The sequence below is a fragment of the Sebastes fasciatus genome, chromosome 16 (assembly GCF_043250625.1).
Source record: "Sebastes fasciatus isolate fSebFas1 chromosome 16, fSebFas1.pri, whole genome shotgun sequence".
Classification (NCBI taxonomy): domain Eukaryota; kingdom Metazoa; phylum Chordata; class Actinopteri; order Perciformes; family Sebastidae; genus Sebastes; species Sebastes fasciatus.
The window spans coordinates 29090311-29112073 of NC_133810.1; the positions used below are offsets into that span (position 1 = coordinate 29090311).

General features: G+C 41.6%; 1 protein-coding gene across 1 annotated transcript; it reads right to left on the minus strand.

Annotated features, from left to right (window-relative positions):
* Window positions 1–1449: 1449 nt before the first annotated feature.
* On the minus strand, window positions 1450–20320 carry LOC141753087 (forkhead box protein O1-A-like). The gene is made up of 4 exons (XM_074611428.1): window positions 19512–20320; window positions 6600–6791; window positions 5116–6299; window positions 1450–5016 (listed from the first exon to the last, which is right to left on the minus strand). The coding sequence occupies exons 1-3, from the start codon at window positions 20082–20084 to the stop codon at window positions 5139–5141; spliced, it is 1926 nt and encodes a 641-aa protein (XP_074467529.1). The 5' UTR covers window positions 20085–20320; the 3' UTR covers window positions 1450–5016; window positions 5116–5138.
* Between the last annotated feature and the right edge of the window lie 1443 nt (window positions 20321–21763).

Below are 21763 nucleotides of genomic sequence, written 5' to 3' on the forward strand. Positions count from 1 at the left end.
CTATGAAAGGGTAAATGATGCTCGCCTATTTAAGGAGTCACCACGGATCAAATCAGCTGCCGTAATGAGCTGGATGATACACTTTGCTGAAGCCTGCAGAGAGATGACACATCTACATTGGTGACTCACAGCTGTCTCACACATTGTAGGAAGCATCTTCATTATCTAGAGGTTGTTTAAGGACAGCTGAATAATAGACAGAGATATTCTAGATATGTTTCTTTATGATTCATATTTGACGTGGCTGTATCTGTTCTATCATTTCACTTCCAAAAAAAACCCCCAATATAAGCCACCTTGAATGACCTGTGTGACCTAGTGTGACGTCTGAGGATGTGGATGAGAGCATGTGGGCCGCATGTGTGCTTAATGACATTCTTCACAGCCAGCTTCACTGTTTAATATGCGCTGGAGTTGCATATTTACTTCAAGTCACGCGAGGTCAAGTTAGAAGTTACAGTCTTGGTCTTCCCCAAACTCACTAAAAAATGCATTAAAGATCTTCCTAAACACTCTGACTGAAGTAAGAGTTGATGTTTGTGGACAGCAACATAAACTAACTTGTTATGTAAATGTGATAGCACAGCCGTCATAGTGAAAGTGAAAGCATTACAGCAAAATCAGAGCTGAGGAAAAAGGATGAAGCATCCTATAAAATGTTCGAAAAATTCGTAGGAACCCTGAAAATAATGTTTGACTGGGCACTGAAAGCAATGGTATGCAGAATATTTTTGGCATCATTGGGCAAAAAGTCCATAATAAACTTTCAGCATATTGTAATTCAAGTGTTCTGAGAGACTTCTGCACCTCCTCGTGGCTCTGTTTTCAGGCTTTAAAAAATCTAGCTCGTGATGGGAGACTTTGACCAATCACAGGTCATTTCAGAGAGAGAGAGAGAGCGTTCCTATTGGCTGTGCTCCGGCTGGTGGGCGGTGCTTGGTATTTCCTCAACTTGATCTCAACATGGCTGCCGGGTCACAAACCTTCTCATTTTACAGCTAAACAGTACACTGCAAGATGTTTCTGGAAATATTTGAGGTGAGAAATAGTCATTACAGTAACAGAATATTGATTCATATTTGATCAGCGCTGCCTAGTTTGACCGTTTGATCGGAGTTTGCGAGTGATTGACAGCTGCTCAGAGACAGCAAGGCTCCAGCTCGGCTCTGATTGGTTGTTTTCCTCCGGTCTGTGAAATCTTGCAGATGCCGTTAGGAACACTGGAGGACACCGGAGGACACCGGAGGACACCGGAGGACACCGGAGGACACAGAGGCACATGATTTCTTTCAGATTACCTGTCTCATGTACTACTGTCAGGATATAGTTACCGTTTTATAAAAAACACTTTTTTAAATCATATTTACTCCAATTTGCCAACTGTTTCTTTAAAAGAAATACAGTCATTATTGCCTTAAATGCTACTTTAAAAAAGACACACAGATACCATTTTTGTTTTTCTTCCTTTAATTGAAAGTGCACATGGTGATTCATGCACTGAACGGGTTACATACATAACTGCATTCTTTCAAAACAAATACCCGGATGTGGATATCAAAGATAAAATATGACTGCATTCCATTTTTTCCTGAAAATGTGTGCGCACATAAGTGTTTCATCATTCGTTTAATATCAACATATAAAAATGCATTATACTCTTTTTTTTAAATGAAAGGTAACAGACTAAAGCACTTCTTTAAGTTTAACAAAATCTCATTTGTTCAAGGCAACAATTTGACTCATTATTAAAATCCTCCCATCACACATTTTTTTCTGATGAGCTTTCATAATTAAAGAAGTAGCTGCTTTATACCAAAATAAAATAAAATTCTGTGTACTGAATTCCTCTCCTTGAGTTTTGTCTGAACAGATGAATTCATGTTTTTTTTTTTTTTATCTTTCAATTTCACACAAATACATGTTTAATTTAAAATTACTTACTGTGCTGTCACACAATATTTACTAGAAACTAATGGCTATAATCCTCAAGCACAAGAAAAACATTAGAAATACAGAAAGGCAGACGGTGCATCACTCTGAACAGGTCAAACTTAATCAAATACATAAAAAAGAAAACAAATGTACAAAACGGTCAATACATTACTCACTGAGGAAAATGGCAGGAAAAAATCCCTTCAACACTTCAGAGGTAAAATATTTTGAGGTATGAGTGTTCATATATTTATTGATATGGTCTGGACTGAAGATATGTAAACAACCATTTCTAACACAACACAGCATAATACTTCAGTATAATCCTAACAAGTTAAACCCTTCATATACAGAAATGTACTACTAAAGAATATAATATGTACAGCATTATACAGTTAGTTTCTGAGACCATGTAGGCACAGTGGATTGGCACGCTTTCTTTGAAATGTGTTTGGTAGAGTAGACAACTCTTTGGTGCATAAAACTGTAGCTGCTGGGAGGTAAATAGCATCAGATCTTGTGCTGTCAGCTAAACTTTGAAGGCCATCATCCATTTCCAGTCAGTTTAGGGATTTCGTCATCAGTCTCTCCGTATACTGATTCTCCCGCTGTATCACACATCTTGCACCCGATTGTTATCAGACCATTAAATAGGCCTTATCAGTCGCTGTAAGCACCATAGATGTGGGTCAGTAGGGGCCTACTACGCCTAGTACGTTGTAAAAGTGAAAGTGAAACTTAAAAGCAACACATTCTAACATATTGTAAAACTGAATGAAATGTCATGTTTTGAACACAAACAAAAAGGCTTCTTTAGGTTTAAGCAACAAAACTACAACTTCTTTAGGTTTAGACAATAAAAACACTTAGTTAGGTTTAGGGAAAAACACTGTATTTTGGGTTAAAATAACTATCATAAAGACGACTACACATTGTTGGTTTCACACGAGATGCGAACTCCAGTCTCCTGGGTAAAAACCCTGTGTTTTGTGTCCCCGACCTCCATCCTATGTGGAGATTCACATTGTCTATACTACAGCGCCTGACTTATGCTTCTACTCCTGTCATAATTTGGTGATCTACCATGTGCATAGATGATAAAACCTACTAGTGGGTGTAGTAGGCCCCTATTGACCCACATCTATGGGGCTTATAGCGACTGATAACGCCTATTTAATGGCCTGACAACAGTCTTGGTAAAAATCTCCCAAATTCTTCAAAATGTCCCTTTTTCAAAATTTTAGAACTTGATCACCATGCTTATCCAAACGTGGTTTTGGAAAAGTTTTTCATAACGTCAAGCGCGGTAGAATAGTCCTAACGTCACAGAGTTTCATTTAAGCCAATACTAGAGTTGAGAGGTTTCCTCCTGACAGCAACATTGGGTCCAAAAAGGCAAAATAAGATGTTGAGGAGCATTATTCTCGATAGGTGTTCCAAAACACCCGCATTTAACAACTCTTAACTTAACACTTATTGCATGAAAACACCGTTAACATAACAGGGAGCATTCCCAGAGTGCACTTCTCTTCATGAATTGAGATTAATATGGACTTTCAGTGAACGTTTTTTAGAAGACGACATCTCGAAAGCATCTGTAATTTCCTTCTTCAATATTAGTTTGATGTAATGAAAACTCAAATACAGTATGAACATTGTACACAGCATCGGCACATATATTTTTTACAAGCATACAAAGCAAGAATCTAACAGCTACAATCAAAATAAAAACATAAATAGATACCTTCATACATTTATGAATAATTAATTTCAGTCAGAGATGCAGCTTGTCTCACAGCCTCTAATAACATCTAATGGTGAGGAGATATGGCAGTTTTTGAGCCATGACAAAGGCCAAAATGTGGCCTGCAACAGACTAGGTAGGGGCTTGTTTTTAGCCTAGCCAATTGCTGGAAATGCCTTTTGCTATCGGGATAAGAGGAGTGAGGAGTTAGCAGTTAACGACGGTATAAAACAGTCAATAAAATGAATGTTTTTCAAAAAGTGTGAATCACTGTAACCACGAGAGGTCCTTGAGCATACAGTCGTAAATGAGCATCAAAAATATCAAGCTGATGGGTTCAGCAGTATGCCAGATTAGCTGTAGACAGACAGACACCTAGAGGAGATAACAAACTTAATATCTATCTCTATGCAGATGATACACCGGTTTATCTATTATTTAAGCAAAATGATCTCACTAGGTTAACACCTGTGTAATCATTTGCCATTAAGGGCTGGATGCTAAAAGATCTTCTCAAAGTTAACCCTTAAAGACTATATAAACCATCACATTTAGCAGGTCAAGTTTCCTTATCAAGTTTCATACTTGACATTTTAAACACTGGACCAAAAACACTGCTTAATGGGTTAACTCAAATATGTATTAATACTGTTATCTCACTGGATATACAGTATGTTGCTGTGTTGACCCCAAATGACTCCAAGACTGGCTCCTTTCCCTGGTTGGTAGCAAATACAGACCTGATTTTAAAACTTCTTCCATCACCTACAGAGCGGTGTGAGCTTATAACTGCGTCGTTGTGTCCTCACTGCGATTTGAAGTCCCACAAGTATGGTCAGCTGAGCCTACTGACTGCTGCAAAGTTCAGTTTTAAAACAAAAGGTGATTGTGCAGTGTTGGCCACAAATCATACATTTTGAGAAATGTCTTAATCTCTTTTTGTTAGGCACTCTTGATACTGTGTTCTGTCTTGTGTAATATACTGTACTGTACATCTTTATATGAACATGAATCAGCAAAAATAAACAAATATATACATATTTCCAGTTTCTGACAGGCAATTGTAAACAAGACTAGTTTGTCTCTAAATAATGTTCTCTCTGCAGAGCTCTCTTAAAATGTTTTCAAGCATGTTGGAAACAGTTTTGGTTGTTGTGTTGTTATTTCTGGATCTGAATGATGAACTTATTTTTGTTTACTCTATTAAATATAAAGTAATAATATGCATTGTTATACAAGGAGCTGCAACTCAAGATATGTACATCTTTGCTGGCTTTTGTGGATTTACATTTTTCCAGCCACTGAATGAAGGCGAGCGGTGGCGTGACGCGGAGAAAAACCTGTGAGGGAGAACGGAAAATGTTCAGGGATGAGGAACATGGAAACAAGACATTATTATTTGTTATAGTCTACTTACTGCCAAAGTACTTCAGTCTTACCTGTTTATGGTCCACCGTGCGTCCTAGCCTGACACCCAGCTATGTGTGGTGGTCTTCACCCTCTGAGGAAACCCATGAGGCCCGGCTGCGGGGTCAAAGTTAAAGTCCAGCGCCCCACCATCCATGAGGGTGTCGTGGAGGACAGTCTCCATGTCACATTCAAACCTCTCAATGGACATGTTGTCCAGGTCGCTGGGCAAGCGCTCTTGGTGATGACCGTGTGGGTGAACCGAGTTGAGTTCCCTGTAGCCGTTGTAGCTTGCCGAAACATCATTAGTGTGCGCCGGGTGTCCACGGGGCAGCTGCGTGCATGTCCTCAGGCTGGTCATTCGAGGAGGGGCCCCTAAAAGACTAGTCAGACTAGTCAGGGGGATCATGTTACAACTATTCAAGTCTTGTGAGGTTGAAGGACCGTGTCTATGTATAGCTTGTGGATTTACATGAGGAACTGGGTGACACTGAGGAGGATTCATCATTTTTATTCCGTTATGACCCCCCATGTGGCTCTGGCGGCTGTAAGGCGGCATTAGGCAACCCCCCCTCCCCACCTGTGCATCCCTACTGGCCTCTGCATCGGAGGTCAGCAGCTCTTTGAGGAGGCCAGCGGGGCAGATAGGGATATAATGGTTCTCATAAGCCCTAAAGCCCGGCTTGGTCTCTGGAAGCGTCTGCATGGGAGCAGGGGGCAGCGAGTTCATCCTCACCGGGCCGTACATGCACTTACGGTAGTCCTTCTGCGGGTGCGGGGTCAAGCCAGCGGAGCTGTAGGGGCTACTCTGAAGCATGGCAGCATTTGATGGATGTGAGGAGTCAGAACCCAGCTGGGAGGGTTTAGGGGACAGCAGGTTCAGGTTATCCAGCAGACTCTCCATGACGTTCTCTGAGCCACGCTGACCCGGCATGGATCCGGCGACCTCGGACAAGCTGGGCAGGGTGGAGGTTATCTTGGTCCCCGCCGCTCCAGGGTACATCATGTGGCCGTCAGACTCCACGAGGTCATCCTGTTCAGAAGGGAAAGGTGAATGGCAACCGCTCAGGGTGCTGGCGTCAGAGCTGGTGCGTGTCCTAAAGGAGCTCCAGGCTTCAAAGTCCTCGTTACTGTGGGAGTTTGGGCTTCCCAGCCAGTTAGAGTACTGGGAACCGGGGCTGCCTGCTCCTCCCTCAGCCCCTTCCTGTAGAGCCATCTGAGGACAGAAAAACAGTAAAAACTCACACAGGCTGCCATAAAAATGACCAGTGTTTTATTAACTTACATCAAAAATGCTTATTCGCTCAGAGAACATTGACTCCACTCTCATAACTGAAGCTACCACTAGCAACCGGTGAGCTTAAAATAACGAATAACCTGCAAATAACTGTATTTTCTAAAATGCCAAACTGTTCCTTTAACCTAGATTCAGCAGAATTGTGAGAAAAATAGATGGCCAAACTCGACACAGATTGATTTTATGAGAGTATAATGTTAATAAAAAGGGGGACTGTACCTTTTTCTTTGAGGCCCTTCCTCTGCTCTTGGCAAACTTACTGTTGTTGTCCATGGACGCGGCTCTGCGTCGAGGTGACTTTCCGCTCTTTCCCCCCTCTGGGTTCAGCATCCACCAGGAGCTTTTTCCCGTTCCCTCGTTTTGTATGCGCACAAAGCGGCTGTGCAGGGACAGGTTGTGTCTGATGGAGTTCTGCATGGGGAAAGAAAAAGTGAATCATCTGTAAGTTATCTGCGGACTCACTGTTACGTTGAGGCTACAATGCAAAATAAGTTGATCAATATTGGAGCAAAAAGAAGCAACCGGTTGCTTTTCAGTGGGAATTAAATGAGAAGGTGCACCGCTGCAGAGGAAATGTTTGTCATTTTTCATACTGAATGGAGAAGAAGCTGGTTGTCGAGTGTGATGTCAAAGCCAGCAGATGAACAGGAAGTATGCATATGTCCATATCCTACGTCAACAATATTATTATGTCTACTGAGCCTTTTTCCACTCCTCCCTCTTCACGCTCTCCAGCAAAAGACATTAGTTACTTTGGCAGGAGGGAGCGAGGAATGGATGGATGGGATACGTGGTGTCATTTATTTCACTCTAAATAAATATTTGGTACCGTTGCAAGACAGATGTCAGTCAGTACAGCCAGAATACAGTATCTGTTACTGAATATAAGACGGCATCAAACAGACTAAATGCTCAACAACGGGTGAAGATACTGGTATCATATGAAACTAAAAAATGAAGGAATCCATTGGTACCAACCATGTCATACTAGCTTGTCACGAAGGAGGATAAATAACTCTACAAACTTACGCTAAATTTTGGCGAAGAAAAACTGGCATGGCCATTTTCAAAGGGGTCCCTTGACCTCTGACCTCCAGATGTGTGAATGTAAATGGGTTCTATGGGTACTCATGAGTCTCCCCTTTACAGACATGCCCACTTTATGATAATCACATGTAGTTTGGGGCAAGTCATAGTCAAGTCAGCACACTGACACACTGACAGCTGTTGTTACCTGTTGGGCTGCAGTTTGTCATGTTATGATTTGAGCATATTATTTATGCTAAATGCAGTACCTGTGAGGGTTTCTGGATCAATATCTGTCATTGATTTTTGTCGTAATTTGATTTCAAATAATAAATATAAACATACATTTGCATAAAGCAACATATTTGCCCACTCCCATGTTGATAAGAGTATTAAATACTTGACAAATCTTCCTTTAGGGTACATTTTGAACAGATGAAAAATTAGCGATCAATGTGTGATTAATCACGATTAACTATGGGCAATCATGCGATTAAATATTTCAATCGATTGACAGCCCTCGTATATACTAGTGCCACCACCAGCTGAGCAAAGTTTATTTAAAGTTAGCATTTTAGTGACTATTATTAGCCTGATTAAATCATCTGGATGAGCACATAAAACTATACTGACGCTATTTTCACATGACTTATATGAGTCTCGTGCACGATTTGCAGACTAAGCCTTTTCTCGTATGATGTTAAATTTATCACATTAAAGTATTTAAACTTTATGTTGTTAAGCTTTTATTATCCTTGCTACGAATTGAACGTTTGCTTTGAAAAGTTCTATATTAGATTTTATTAGGGTGGTCATCCTGCTGCGTCCTCACTGTAGAGCCATAATCGTGTTTCCTGTGATTTACACCATGTTTGATCTGCACGGCCCTATCCCACCTTCCCACCTTCCCACCCTTCCACCAGCAGAAGATTAAAAAAAAACTCCTGAATAAGACCGGCTGTATTGCTTTGGGTTTAACCAACTTGCTCACTTTTTTTGTACGTGGTCACGTTTGTCCTTGTGCTAACATGTATACACCTAAAGCCTCATTCAGTCCGTTCTCTCTAATGCTATGTTATGAACTCTAAAAAGGACGCAGAGGCGCCTCCTGCGGTAATTCTCTCAGGAAGAAAAACAACGATGGTTGTGGAACAGAGAGACGGTCACACAGGACACAGACGTACTGTATACAGCCTAGACGTAAAATGCTGGCCTCGGATCGGGAGTGCAAATTAATCATCAGAACTCGTATTATAGCATATCAATATGATTTATTTCAGGATGGCTCTATAAAGGGATACAAATAAATACATTTCCAATAGCAGCATAACCAGGATGTAGGCCAGAATGACACTTCAAATAATTGTATAAACTTGAGAACATTGTGAGTATTGTTTTGGATGACTGTTCCCTTACGAATGCGCTGAACCACAGCAAGTTTAACCTCAAACTATACATCAGCAGTGGCCTTGTGAAGCCTGATCCTTAAGAGTGGAGGCTGTGCATGAATGGTAAATTTTTTACTGAAAAAGAAAGCGGGGGGGAGGTTACAGAGTTCGAAGCGAGGATGGGGAGGGCGACAGAGGGAGATGTTTTTGCCGGCAGAGCTTGAGGTCAATGAGTTCACTGTGTGCTGAACACGAGCTCCTCAGCCCGGCGCTGACAGAGACGTGCAAACAGGTTGGATGGAGCGGGAATACAGAGAGAGTGACGTGCTGCTGGGTCGGACGGTCTGTGTTCTGACTCACCACAACAGAACCCCCCCTCCTCCCTCCTGAACCGGACTCCTCCCTTCTCTTCCACTGACTTTTAAATAAGGCTTCCTGTGTCGGAGGACATCCTGCACATGCAGACTGGAGTTAACGCTCACTGCATGGCCTCAAAATGCTCAATCTGACTCGTGTTCACTTGATTCATGACCCTTTTCTCTCCTTTTTTTCTCTTTTTACAAGATCTCAATCTGTAACCGAATACAGGAAATGAGTCATTAGCGGAGTACCTGAGATCTGAGCAGTGTGCTGCACAGATCGGTCTGTGAACCAACTTCTACTCCACTAACCAAACTGACACGTCTTGCTCGCACACGGCTGAGATCACTATAGTGATATGCAAATGTCTGCAGCCTCTGATTAGCGCCCACAATAGATCACGGGCTGCATGACTGGGCCCTGGGAAGAGTAATTCTCCCCTCCGCCGGGGGATAATCCTTGTCTGAGACAGACCTCACCTCAGCCCAAAGAGAACAAAAGACATCCCCTGCCTCACTAATTCAAGAGGTGCCCCATTCACACATTATGTCTCTGAAAGCCCGACCCAAGGTGGCCTATATGCGTCATTGTTGCTAAACTTCTTTATGAAACATATTGTCACGGCCCCCAGTCTTTAACCGACTTTGAAGTAGTAAAATATGTCCACCTGTAGCTGCATGGCAGTTTGTGTGAAAGTGGGGCATTTAGAAATCTATATGCTCTTCATTGACCTTTCATGGCAACCAGGGAAGTTCCCAGGCACAGATTACGGAGGCCTGTAAGTGACGTAAATGTCTACGAGAAGAGATCTATTGAATAATTAGAGCGGTTATCCAACACAAGCTTGTAGAAGAGTTAAGATGCATTACAGACAGTATATTTTATTACATAAATATTGTAATATAATGCCAATTTGCCGCTCTTGACTTGAGGACAAAATATCTAGCATTGTGCTTGAGCGCTTAAAATATATACTGTATATATATATTTTTGTCAAATCTCTTTATTGGTTTTTGCACAGATATTAATAACATAAATTGTTGGCAGTAGTGTTAGCAATGGTCTGTGATTATCACGCATAAACCCCACTTCAACCTATTCCCCATGCATACCACGATATGAAAAAGAAGAAGGGAAAAAATAAATAAATAAATAAATAATATTAATCAAATTGAATAATTAAATAAAATAACTAAATTTATTTTCAAAATTAATTCTGCATCATTCCTAGCTTTGTAGCTACCAAAAATATTTTTTCGTTTCTTGCTATTAGCCTTTCATGAATCTTATGTGCTAAGAAAATATATATTATAATATATTAAGCTTATATAAAGCTCTGTGAGGGAACAAGATTTCTTGCTGCATCTGACACAAACTGGCTTAATGCTGAAGAGTTTTAACATCACACTGGTCCTACATGTAGGTCAGCTGGTGCAAGGATGCCTGACATGAGAAAGATCTTTTTGCTTCTGACAAAATCTATTTTCAGTTTGCCCTCAGAAATGCAACAAGTTGAACGGCATGCTGTAAATGCAGTGCAGCACAAAGCAAGTTCACCTGCTGCAAACCCAGTTCAGATACACTCAGAAGATCTGCGTTAGATTATAGAGAATCATCCACCATCTTACTATTCTTCAAGTGTACCCAATGATCTCTAAATCATCTGTGATCAATATCATGAAGACAAACTGCCTCAGTGTGAAGCGACTCCTCCTCCTGGACTTCAAAACAATCGAACTGACACAGCAGCTGTTTCTGGTGTAGTGAAGCATGAGGCTCGCAGTAACGGTCGCAGGAGAAGTAAACAAACAAGGCCCGGTTGCAGGGACAGGTGCAGCCACAGAGAAAGTGGCCTCACTTGTAACTGGTCCAAACGTTTTACATACGGCGCCAGACGCAACCACAGACAGGACAGAGGATCCCCCCTGGAGACCGACTGCTGGGGACCAGCTGCGGTTCAAATCCGTAACACGGTTTTATGTCAATGGTGTGGTCTGATATTTAGTTAGTGATTAAAACTGGAGGGAAAAGGAGAATCACTTTAAATTTGCATACATATAGTGGCTTCATGCAGCTGCAGTTATCACTAAAATGTTAAAGTGTAACTTTCTTATGTGAAAATTTGTAAATAAAACACATCCTTTGAGGTTTTGCTGCTACACCCTTCCTTGGTCTGGTATGACCACGAGCTTATGGTGGCTGATGTTAGCTAATGTTTGCACACTTTAGATATCACTATATCAGTTTGCTAACGTCATAACCTAACTGCTTCTGCTACGGTAGCATGTCACAGATTAACATTTCAATTGTTATACCACAAAAGAAAACACCAAGGTTATTAAAATGTTCAGTGACATGAAAAAAAGAAAGAAGTCAGCAAACTAATTGTGTAATATCAGTTATGCAGAAAGGTCTACTTAAAGGGGAACACCACCTAAATTAAGAATTCCAATATGTTATTTCCATGGCCGAGGAAAGTTCAATCAATAATTGTGATCATGAGCTTCTCTCTCTCTAAAAGCCAGAAACCAGAGAAGTAAGTCTCAAACTCGTGAATTTGTGATGTCATCGGGTATAAAGTCTGGAGCTGCTCCGTAGACGATGAATGGGAGACTGATTTTGTGAAACCACAGAATGTTTGTTTTCTTTCTTATACCCAAATGAGCTTTATTCTATCGTAGTGTTCTCACTTTTGAAACAGAAAATGTTTCCATATACTCCCCTGTGTCATCTAGAACATCTCTCCCCATTCATTGTCTACGGGGCACTTTATACTTGATGACATCACAAGTTTGAGTATTAGCACTCTAGTTTTGGGGGATTTCGGAGAGAGTTGTTCATGTTTACTAATATTTTTTGGACTGTTTTAGACCATAGGAATAATATGTATGAATTTTGAAAAGTTCCCCTTTAAAGTTATCTAACATTAGCTCATATTAGCCACTGGTATTATACCAGACCAAGTAGCTAAGGCTGTAGCAGTTCACTAGCAAGTGTAAGAATGTGTTATTTCTTCTTTTAAAAAATCACTTTAAGCTATATATTATTAAATTTTTATTTATTCTGCAGTGATCTAGTGTTGTTTTTTTATTTTCTTACTTCGAATCAGAGCGTCATTGACCTCATTGACCCTCAAAGCATTGTTTTTGGTTTGCTTCTGCCAAAAGCTTTTTAAACAAAAGTTGTAGTGAATGAGGAAACATGTGGAACAATTGGCCATAAATCAAAATCACATTAACAGTGAAATAAGGAAGTATGCTAATCTCTTTGGCTGCCATTGACTACAAAGAGTTCAGCTGCGGTCGGCTACACTTCTTGATGAGTTTGTTGGTCCTGGGACTTCTGCTAACTAGCTGATTATATATAGCTCAAAAAGTCAATGCACAGATTGGCTTCCTAATAGTCATATGTGGGCGATATGTCTGAAATCAGTATCACAATATGATGATTATTTTTTATAGTGATATGTGTCAAAATATGTCAAATGAATACAATCAGATAAAATAATGAATCAGATGTTCCACTGATATGCATCACATCTCTTCACACATAACCTAACGTAACGTAAAACAGAAACTTGAATATCTAATTATGTAAATTATTATCTTATACTGTATGATGACTCTCGCTGGGTGCAAATTGTACAATTGCAGATGGCTGACAATTAATCAGAGCTGTTATCTTTAATAACTAACTGCTGTCATACAGTATTACTACCACCACAAAGCCGTCAGATATGTGGTGTAAATAAGAGAATAAGAGAGAACAGCGCTTGCAGAGATTACAGTAAAAGGACAAGCCACTTCCTGACAGTGTCTTCCTGTGCACTCCTCCCCCCCCCCGCCTCTCCTCGTTCTCCTCTGACCCAGGAAGTTGAAGAATGAGCGTGGGACCTGAAGTTTTCTGTTACAGGGCGGTAAAAAGGTGAGCGCTGCTGTTGCTGCAGAAGAAGAAGAAGAGCCCTCCGGCTCAGTGTGGAGACCGTGTCGCCTCTTGGTGGCCGCGGGCACAATGCAGGCTGCTTCATTAACGCTGAGCATCAAACTGAGTGACCTACTTCTGCAATGGCTTCAAAGTGGGACCGTGAAAAGGAACGGGGAGCTTTGTGTCAAGAGTTCAACTTTAGATAAACAAGGAGGGGGGCGAATGAGAGTGACGGACAGTTAGACATCCTCACGTGATGCGCTATTAATCAAAGATAATGAAATCATACTAAATATCCAGAAATACTAAGCCGATTAGAAACTTGATCTCTAATCTTTCTCTGAGAGTGACACACATTCTTTGCACACTTTACAGGGTAAAAAGGCCAACTGTTTTTTTACAGGATTGGACACTAAGCTCAATTACTTCTGATCCCGTTTCTCTTTCTTCACATATTTCTTCGCCTCCCTCGGCACCCACGTCCTTTATATTTTGCATAATGGATTTGAGGCCAGGTTCTCTCTTTGTGAACATAATATGGAGGGGGGATGATTATCCTGTGCAGGACTGGAAGACAATGCGGAGAGCCACATGCCACAGATTCCACAGGCTCACACATGTGTAGACAGCAGCGGACTGTACACGGGCCTCCGCTCACAGCCAGCCAGCCAGTCAGCTGACTGCTCCCCTCCTTCCCTCCAGCCACGGTCGCTCCTCTTTGAAAGCCCCGGCCCCAAGCCTCCCTTTCTTCATGGGGTTACTTGAAGCTTTCAGTGGGCCTCTTAAGTTAAGGGAAGGCCTCCCTTTTTAACCTTGTGATCCCAAGACAAATAGCTGGCAGCTATTCAGGTTTTTTTGCCCTCATTTTTTTTCAGGCGTCACCAAACTGAGTTCATAAACCAACAATTCAAAAAATGACTCTTTACTCAACAAAAAAATGGAAACTAAAGCTAAATCTCTAGAATTTCCTTTCTCTGATTTTATAAACCTTTTCAAACTTTACAACATAAAAACTCTAAACGGGCCCCTTAGTTGCACCATCGTCTACAATCATACCTCTAACGGGCACTTTCATCAGCTGTCATTTGATCTGAGGGATGTTAAATTGAGATTTATCAAGTATTTAATCCTCTTATCAACATGGGAATGGACAAATATGCTGCTTCATGCAAATGTATGTATATATTTATTATTGGAAATCAATTAACAACACAAAACAATGACCAGAAACCCTCACAGGTACTGCATTTAGCATAACAAATATGCTCAAATCATAACATGGCAAACTGCAGCCCAACAGGCAACAACAGCTGTCAGTGTGTCAGTGTGCTGACTTGACTATGACTTGACCCCAAACTGCATGTGATTATCATAAAGTGGGCATGTCTGTAAAGGGGAGACTCGTTGGTACCCATAGAACCCATTTACATTCACATATCTGGAGGTCAGAGGTCAAGGTCACAGTTTTTCCTTGCCAAAATTTGGTTGGTACCGATGGATTCATCAGGTTTTCTGGTTTCATATGATACCAGTATCTTCACTCAATCTTTAAAACTGAGCCGCTACAACCGTAAAATCACAAGTGCCGTTAAAACAAATTTGCGTTAACGCATTATTATCGCGTTAACTTTGACAGCCCTACTACAAACCAACGGCTATTACGCACTTCATAACCTTTAAAAAGTTCAAGTAGCTGTTGATAAAATGCTTTCATGTTTTGAACTGAACACCTCAGAAACTCTGCGCCAGTTAAACTCCGGGGTGCTACTTCCTGTTCCATTATTTGAGGTCACAGTTCACTGAGAAAAACAGTGGCAGTACCAGTAATAGATGGTAAAGTACCTCGCATGCTGCACACTGCCACTCATAGAGCCGCCAGTATCCCAGGGGAACCAGTCCTCCCAGTTGGCAGGGGCCCCTCTCTTGTGGTAAAGGCATCATGATCACCACACAATTTTTTAGAGGGAAAACAAAAAAAAAGTCCTCCATGACATGAGGGAGACAGGAAGCTCTCGCTGCAGCAGCAGCGTCGCCCTCGTCCTGCCCTCCACCCACCTTCTAGGTGGAGCTGTATAATCACCGAGCTTCAAACTCAACGCCCTCCACCCACCATGAGGTCTCTGGCTTATCTCTATCTGTCATTACAATCATGCATGTGGATTCTAAAGTCAATACGAGGGCCAGGATACGACACAAAACAGAATAACAAGCAGGCTGATGATTTCTTTTAGCGGGCGGCGGGGAACGCTGAAATGGAATAAAATGAGTCCACATAGAATCAGACGAAGAAAACACGATCCATGTACATGTCTCTCTCCTATTGGTTCCTCCTCTTTTTCCAGCCCTGACCCTCGTGTTTTGCAAGGCGGGGATGTTAACACATGGCACTGTTTTCCATCCACTCTGCAGGAAATGCATCATAGTTCATTGTGGGGGGGGACCGTCGTGTTTTTTTAACAGGAAAGTGTAAAAATAACTATTAGCCGGTGGTTCCAAGGCCCGGCGAAGCGTGCCAACATTTAGGATCGCAGAGGTTGAAGTGGTGATATCAAAGATAAACAGGCTGGTGCGATTGTTATTGAGTTCATTTGCTGCTTTGTTGAATAGCTTTTTTAAAAGTCTACATGTTATATGTGTGCCTACCAAATTCGTAAATATAGATGAAACGTACCACGAGGCTGCTTAGATGAAATTTGAAATGTAGCACTTTTAAAGCCAAGTTTCGTGAGTTTTCGAGCATCACATTTTTTCAGTGTGTCCTGCACCATCAGCTCCAGTCTGCCCATGTCTGAGATTTTTCTGCGCCAGCGACACTCGTCCGTGAGAGAAATCACTCTGATTGACTGTTCAGCTTCAACGAATCAGTGCATGAGAAGAGAAAAGGAAGTGAGGCAAGCAAGCCAACAAGTAAAGTCAAGAAGAAGAACACATTTTTCATCTTCATCTCATCTGATCATTCCGACACACAGATATTTTCACAACAACATGGCCGTCTGGAATGAAGCTAAGTGGTGTGAGAGAGAGTGGTGTCGGCAAACGCCTTTTTAATATAACAACGGCTTCTACAGTCCTCTGTCTTTTGGTTTCAGTTTTTGAATGACAAATACAGACTACCACAGACTGCTGGTGTGGAGAGTTATTTAATCTCACACAGGCACAGAACGTACGTGCTAACTGGCCGTCGGCTGTAGCCTTTGCGGTGTTCAAGCGCAAATTTTTGGCCAAGATGAAGGCGACATGAGGTGTGAGGCCTGCCTTGCCACAAGTTCTTTGATGTCAGCTTGGTGTGTCTCCAGCTTTAAGGTCAGCAGAGTGAAGTACAGTAGAAAACTACAGCATAACGAGTCAAAGACACTGAGATGTTGGCTGAGTTTGATTGAACTTATGGATTGATTGTTGTAGCTATTGTTAGTTTATAGACATTTATCAAAAACTGTAGATTCTAAAATCAATAAGAAATAGTAAAGAACCGGCCGTTGTTTCCAGATCTTGGTGCAGAAAGGACTCCCGGACTATGAAAACTCTCTGAGCTCCATTTTGAACAAACACCTTCAACAGAAGGCCCGAGAGAAGGAAGTGATTGGATAAAGAGCAGCGTAGCGATCCCTTTCTCCGAGCTGTAGCATCCGCTGAGGAAACTCTAGAAGACCGGGACACAAAGATATGAGCACAGAGCTCAGGAATGGAGGATGTTTGACGTCGTTCCCAGCATTCCCTTCTCCCGAGCCCCTTCCCCTCCGACACACTCCCCAACACTGATTGAGCTGTTTGTGTCGCCTCCTGTTATTGTCGGAGTGGAGCTCCAAACAGTTTACTCCACGCTGCTTAAAACCTGACTACGTTCCCACCAACCACCGCACCAGTGGTTCACTACACCTACTGTATGAGTGTAGTTGAAGAACTGCAGAAAGACTAAGAAAAGGAGGAAAGGGAGGTTTAGCAGAGGCATAAGTCATAATGGAAGCTGCGATCGGGCTTTTCACGAGAGGGTGTTAAACAATGGAAACTATATTTGATTGAGGTTCACAAAGGCATTTCCTGACATAACTTCAAAATTACATCTCACGAGAACGCAGGAGCTACAGGAAGGGCTGCAAGGATGACATATGAATTGGACTGTGCAGGTTTTAAATAGCGTCTATTTTACTTTCTGTCTGCTTTTTTGCCCACAGTTCATTTCTATCCACCACGGCTGAGTAACTTCCTCACCCGGCGAGACAATATTAAGACCCGGATTAGCGTGTTTGTACAGGCATTAGGCTACTGCTTTTCCCCCTTGTGCTAAATATTTCCAATACATTTCCAGGCCAGAAAGCACAGCTTTGTACCGGGTTTTCCATGACTGTGGAGACGCTGCATAGACTATGAGTCAGTAGTTATAGTGGATAGGCTGTTCCCACTAAAAGGTTTGCTCAGGAATAGGAAAAGGTAGATCTGGAATCTGTTGAGAGGTGTTGACAGGTGTATAATGAAGCTTAAGATTGCTGAAGAATTTCTCCTCTCTGTGCGAAACATGTCCTTTGTTTTTGCAGTGTTGCAGACTGTACAGTGAGAATTATTCTCAGGCTCATGTATGGGATGTTTACAGTCAGACTGAGAGCTGTGCGTTTCCTCACTGACACAGCAGAGAGGCGTGTGCTGCCACTGACGGAGGAAACCACTCCAAAAACTTCAAAGCTTACTGAGATGCCAGTTCAGTTCAGCAGCCAAACTCAAGAGTAACTGGTTGAAACCATGTTAACAGATCTTGCAAAAAACTACTTCTTGGGCGCCTGGGTTAGCTCAGTTGGTAGAGCGGGCGTCCATGCATTAAGGCTTGGTCCTGACCGCGGTGGCCCGGGTTCGAATCTGGCCTGTGGCCCTTTCCGCATCCACTCTCTCTCTCCCCCCTTTCACGACTCTATCCACTGTCCTGTCATAAAAATGGAAAATGCCCCCAAAAAAATAACTTAAAAAAAAACTACTTCTTTATAACCTTTTTACAAAACACAAAAAATGTTTACTCTCTGGGAAAAATATTGTTTTCCTATTTATTAATAATTTCTGATGAATGTGCACTCAATATTGGCCTGAAACAAAAAGTATATAGAGCTTAAAACCAACATGTATCTGCAGATCTCTAACGCAGAAGGTGCTCTCTCTCTCTCTCTCTCTCCCCTACTCTCTCTCTCTCTCTCTCTCTCTCTCTCTCTCTCTCTCTCTCCCCTTCTCTCTCTCTCTCTCTCTCTCTCTCTCTCTCTCTCTCTCTCTCTCTGTCTCTCTCAGTCATGTTGAACTGACTGACCACATTGCAAAGAGTGATGTCACACCAGGTATTTTGCTGTCTGGGGAGGATAGGAAAAACACATAAAAAAAACCAACAACATAACAAATGGAATTCATCCATCCTAGCCAGACATTTTAATATTTACACTGTGATTGTTTCCTACTGTGACAAGTCAAAATGTCTGGAAAAATGCCCCCTATATACAGTATGTCCTAAAATACAACAATATTCAGCTGAATATGATGTTTTTAAACTGAGATTAGAGTGATTTAAGTGACCTTTAAGCAGGACTGCAGGGGAAATTGTATTATCTTTTACATGTTTTTATATTTATATTGCACTATTTCTTTTTTATTGTATTATCTTTTCATTAGCACCTATGGGGATTGTCATAATCTAATTTTGTTGTACTACACAATGACAATAAAGGGCTTGAATCTTGAATCTTGAAATTAATTTGCATACTACTTAATGGACAAACGACTGAAAAAAAGGCATAAAAACAAACATGCATTAATAAAACTTTGCTCTCTCTCTGCTCACTATAATAATAAAAAGTGTAAAATGTGCCATCATGTTTGCCTGCTGGTTTCTCAGTCTTTTGATACTGTGCAGATGTGCTGCATTGAATTACACTTTTCTCTAGTTTTAAAGGAGTTAATGGTCACATCTCAACCATCAAACCAGTAGAGTAGAGTAGGAAAAACACAATAACATAACAAATGGAATACAGCCATCCTAGCCAGCCATTTTAATATTTACACTGTGATTTTTCCTACTGTGACAAGTCAAAAAGTCTTGAAAAATGTCCCCTATATGCAGTACTTCCTATAATACAACAGTATTCAGCAGAAAAGGGTGTTTTTAAACTGCTGTGTTGAGATTAGAGTGATTTAAGTGACCTTTGACTGCAGAGGAAATTAATTTGTATACTATTTAATGGACAAAACGACTGAAAAAAGGCAGAAACAAACATGCATTTAGAGAAATTTGCTCTCTATAATAACAAAATGTGCATCAAACACTGATGAAAATGTGCCATCATAATGTTTGCCTGCTGGTTTCTCAGTCTTTTGAATTACACTTTTCTCTAGTTTTAAAGGAGTTAAAGGTCACATCTGAAGCATCAAACCATCTCAGGTTCATCCTCCTCATGCATCCACTCACCTTCCAGCCTGCAGAGCTGTTGCTGTCTCCTTTATCCTTGAAGTAAGGCACGTTCTTCACCATCCAGTCGTAGATCTGAGACAGAGTCAGCCTCTTCTCAGGTGAGTTGTCTATGGCCTTGGTGATCAGGTCAGCATAGGACATGTTGCCCCAGGCGTTCCTCCGGGATGAGCTGCTCTTCCTCTGGCTGGAGCTGGAGCTAACCAGCGGTGCAACACCTGGAGGAGGCACCTGTTGCTGAGGCTGCAGCTGCAGAGGATGATGATGCTGGTGGTGGTGAGGATGTGCATGTGGATGCAAACCCTCTTGAAAATCATTGCAATGCACAGGTGGTTTCTGCTCTGCATACTCTTCATAGTCCTCCTCCAGTAAGCCGAGGTTGCTGATGAACTCGGTGTTTGCTCCGGGCTCCTGCTGCACCGACGGAGCCGGGGATGATGTGTTGGAGCCGGCCGGGTCGGTGAGCTCCGGCCGGTGCAGCGGCCAGGTGCAGGAGCGCGGCCGGGAGAGAGGCTCGAATTCCGGGTCGATTTCAACCACCGGCTGCTGCGGTGGTGGAGGAACCTCGGCCATGTCTGAGTCTCACTGTCACTGTCTCACTGTTACACTCACATAAACATATAAATATGAATGGAAAAAAAATCAACAGGTAAAAAAAGTGTTTCAAAGATTTCAGTTCCAAGCCAGACAAATGATTGAAAAATGAAAAATGAAATGAAGTCAGAGAGTTGTTTGGTTGAAGGTTCTTCAGTGAAGTTCACAGCATCCTGCACCGCCTGGCTGCAGCTCTCAAGTCTGCCGCTCAGTCAGCATGACAGTCATTCAGCCTAATGCTGCCTTCAGGGCCCACTCACAGGATCCGTCTTCTGGGCTGTAACCTACAACTAGACGGTGCATTCAAGTGGCTGGAAATCATGCCTAAATGGAGCGCAACTTAAAGGTCCCGTGTCGTGCTCATTTTCAGGTTCATACTTGTATTTTGCACGTTTAAAAATTTTTTTTTACGTTAATGATGTATATTTGTGACATCACAAATGGACAGAAATCCAAATGGCTTGTTTCAAACGCACAATTTCTGAATACGGGCTGTGTGTATTTCTCCGTATATTGAGCGTTTTGATAGTTTACCAGTATTTATATAGCACTTAAACCTGCTTTATAATATAAAAGACATGAAAATCTCACATTTTACAATATGGGACCTTTAAATAAAAAATGCATTATATGTGCAATTTATTTCTTTAGAATTTAAAGTTGAGCTTTCACAATTAATTGGGCAATCATTAATCAGCAGAAATTATACTCTTCATGGCTTCTTAGACTTATTAGGAGCTGTGCAGATGAGTTACTGCCATGAGTTACTGTGAGATGCTAACGTGGTGTCCTGCATGACAGCCATCTAGACAAAAATTAAAGTCTGTAGTGGCTAAGTTAAAGCTGCAGTGAGCAAATATGAATAAAAAAAATATTTTTAAACGGTCACTATATCCTTACCGTAGTGCATGAGACAACCTGAAAAAAAAACATGTGTCCTCCAGTGCTCCTAATGGCATCAGCAAGATTTCACAGACCGGATATAAACAACCAGTCAGAGCCGAGCTTAAGCCTTGCTGTCTCTGAGCAGCTGTCAATCACTCGCAAACTCCGATCAAACGGTCAAACTAGGCAGCGCTGATCAAATATGAATCAATATTCTGTTACTGTAATGCCTATTTCTCACATAAAATGTTTTCATAAACATCTTGTAGTGTACTGTTTAGCTGTACAATTAGAACGTTTGTGACCTGGGAACCATGTTGAGATCAGTTGAGGAAATACCAAGCACCACCCACCAGCCAGAGCACAGCCAATAGGAACGCTCTCTCTCTCTGAAATGACCTGTGATTGGCCAAAGTCTCAGGAGACTGTAGCTAGGTACTGTAGCTCAAATCAATTAACACCAAACCCAGACAAGTTCAATGCACAGCATCTTATTCAAGCTGTAGTGCTAAAACAATGCAATGTTATTCAGTTTTTGTCATGCAAATTTAAATAACTGTATATCTTCAACCAATACAGTAACACAAGGGATTTTCATTTACAATTCACCATGAAACTAGAAAAGACAACTAAAGTCCACTGACTTTGCGTCGCACGCCATAATTCTTACCTTGCTTTTGACGACATCAAGCTCGCTCACAGAGCAGTTAACATCTTGGCTGCTCGGTCTGCTCCAAACGCTATGAAAAACCCTCTGTGTGTATCAATGTATT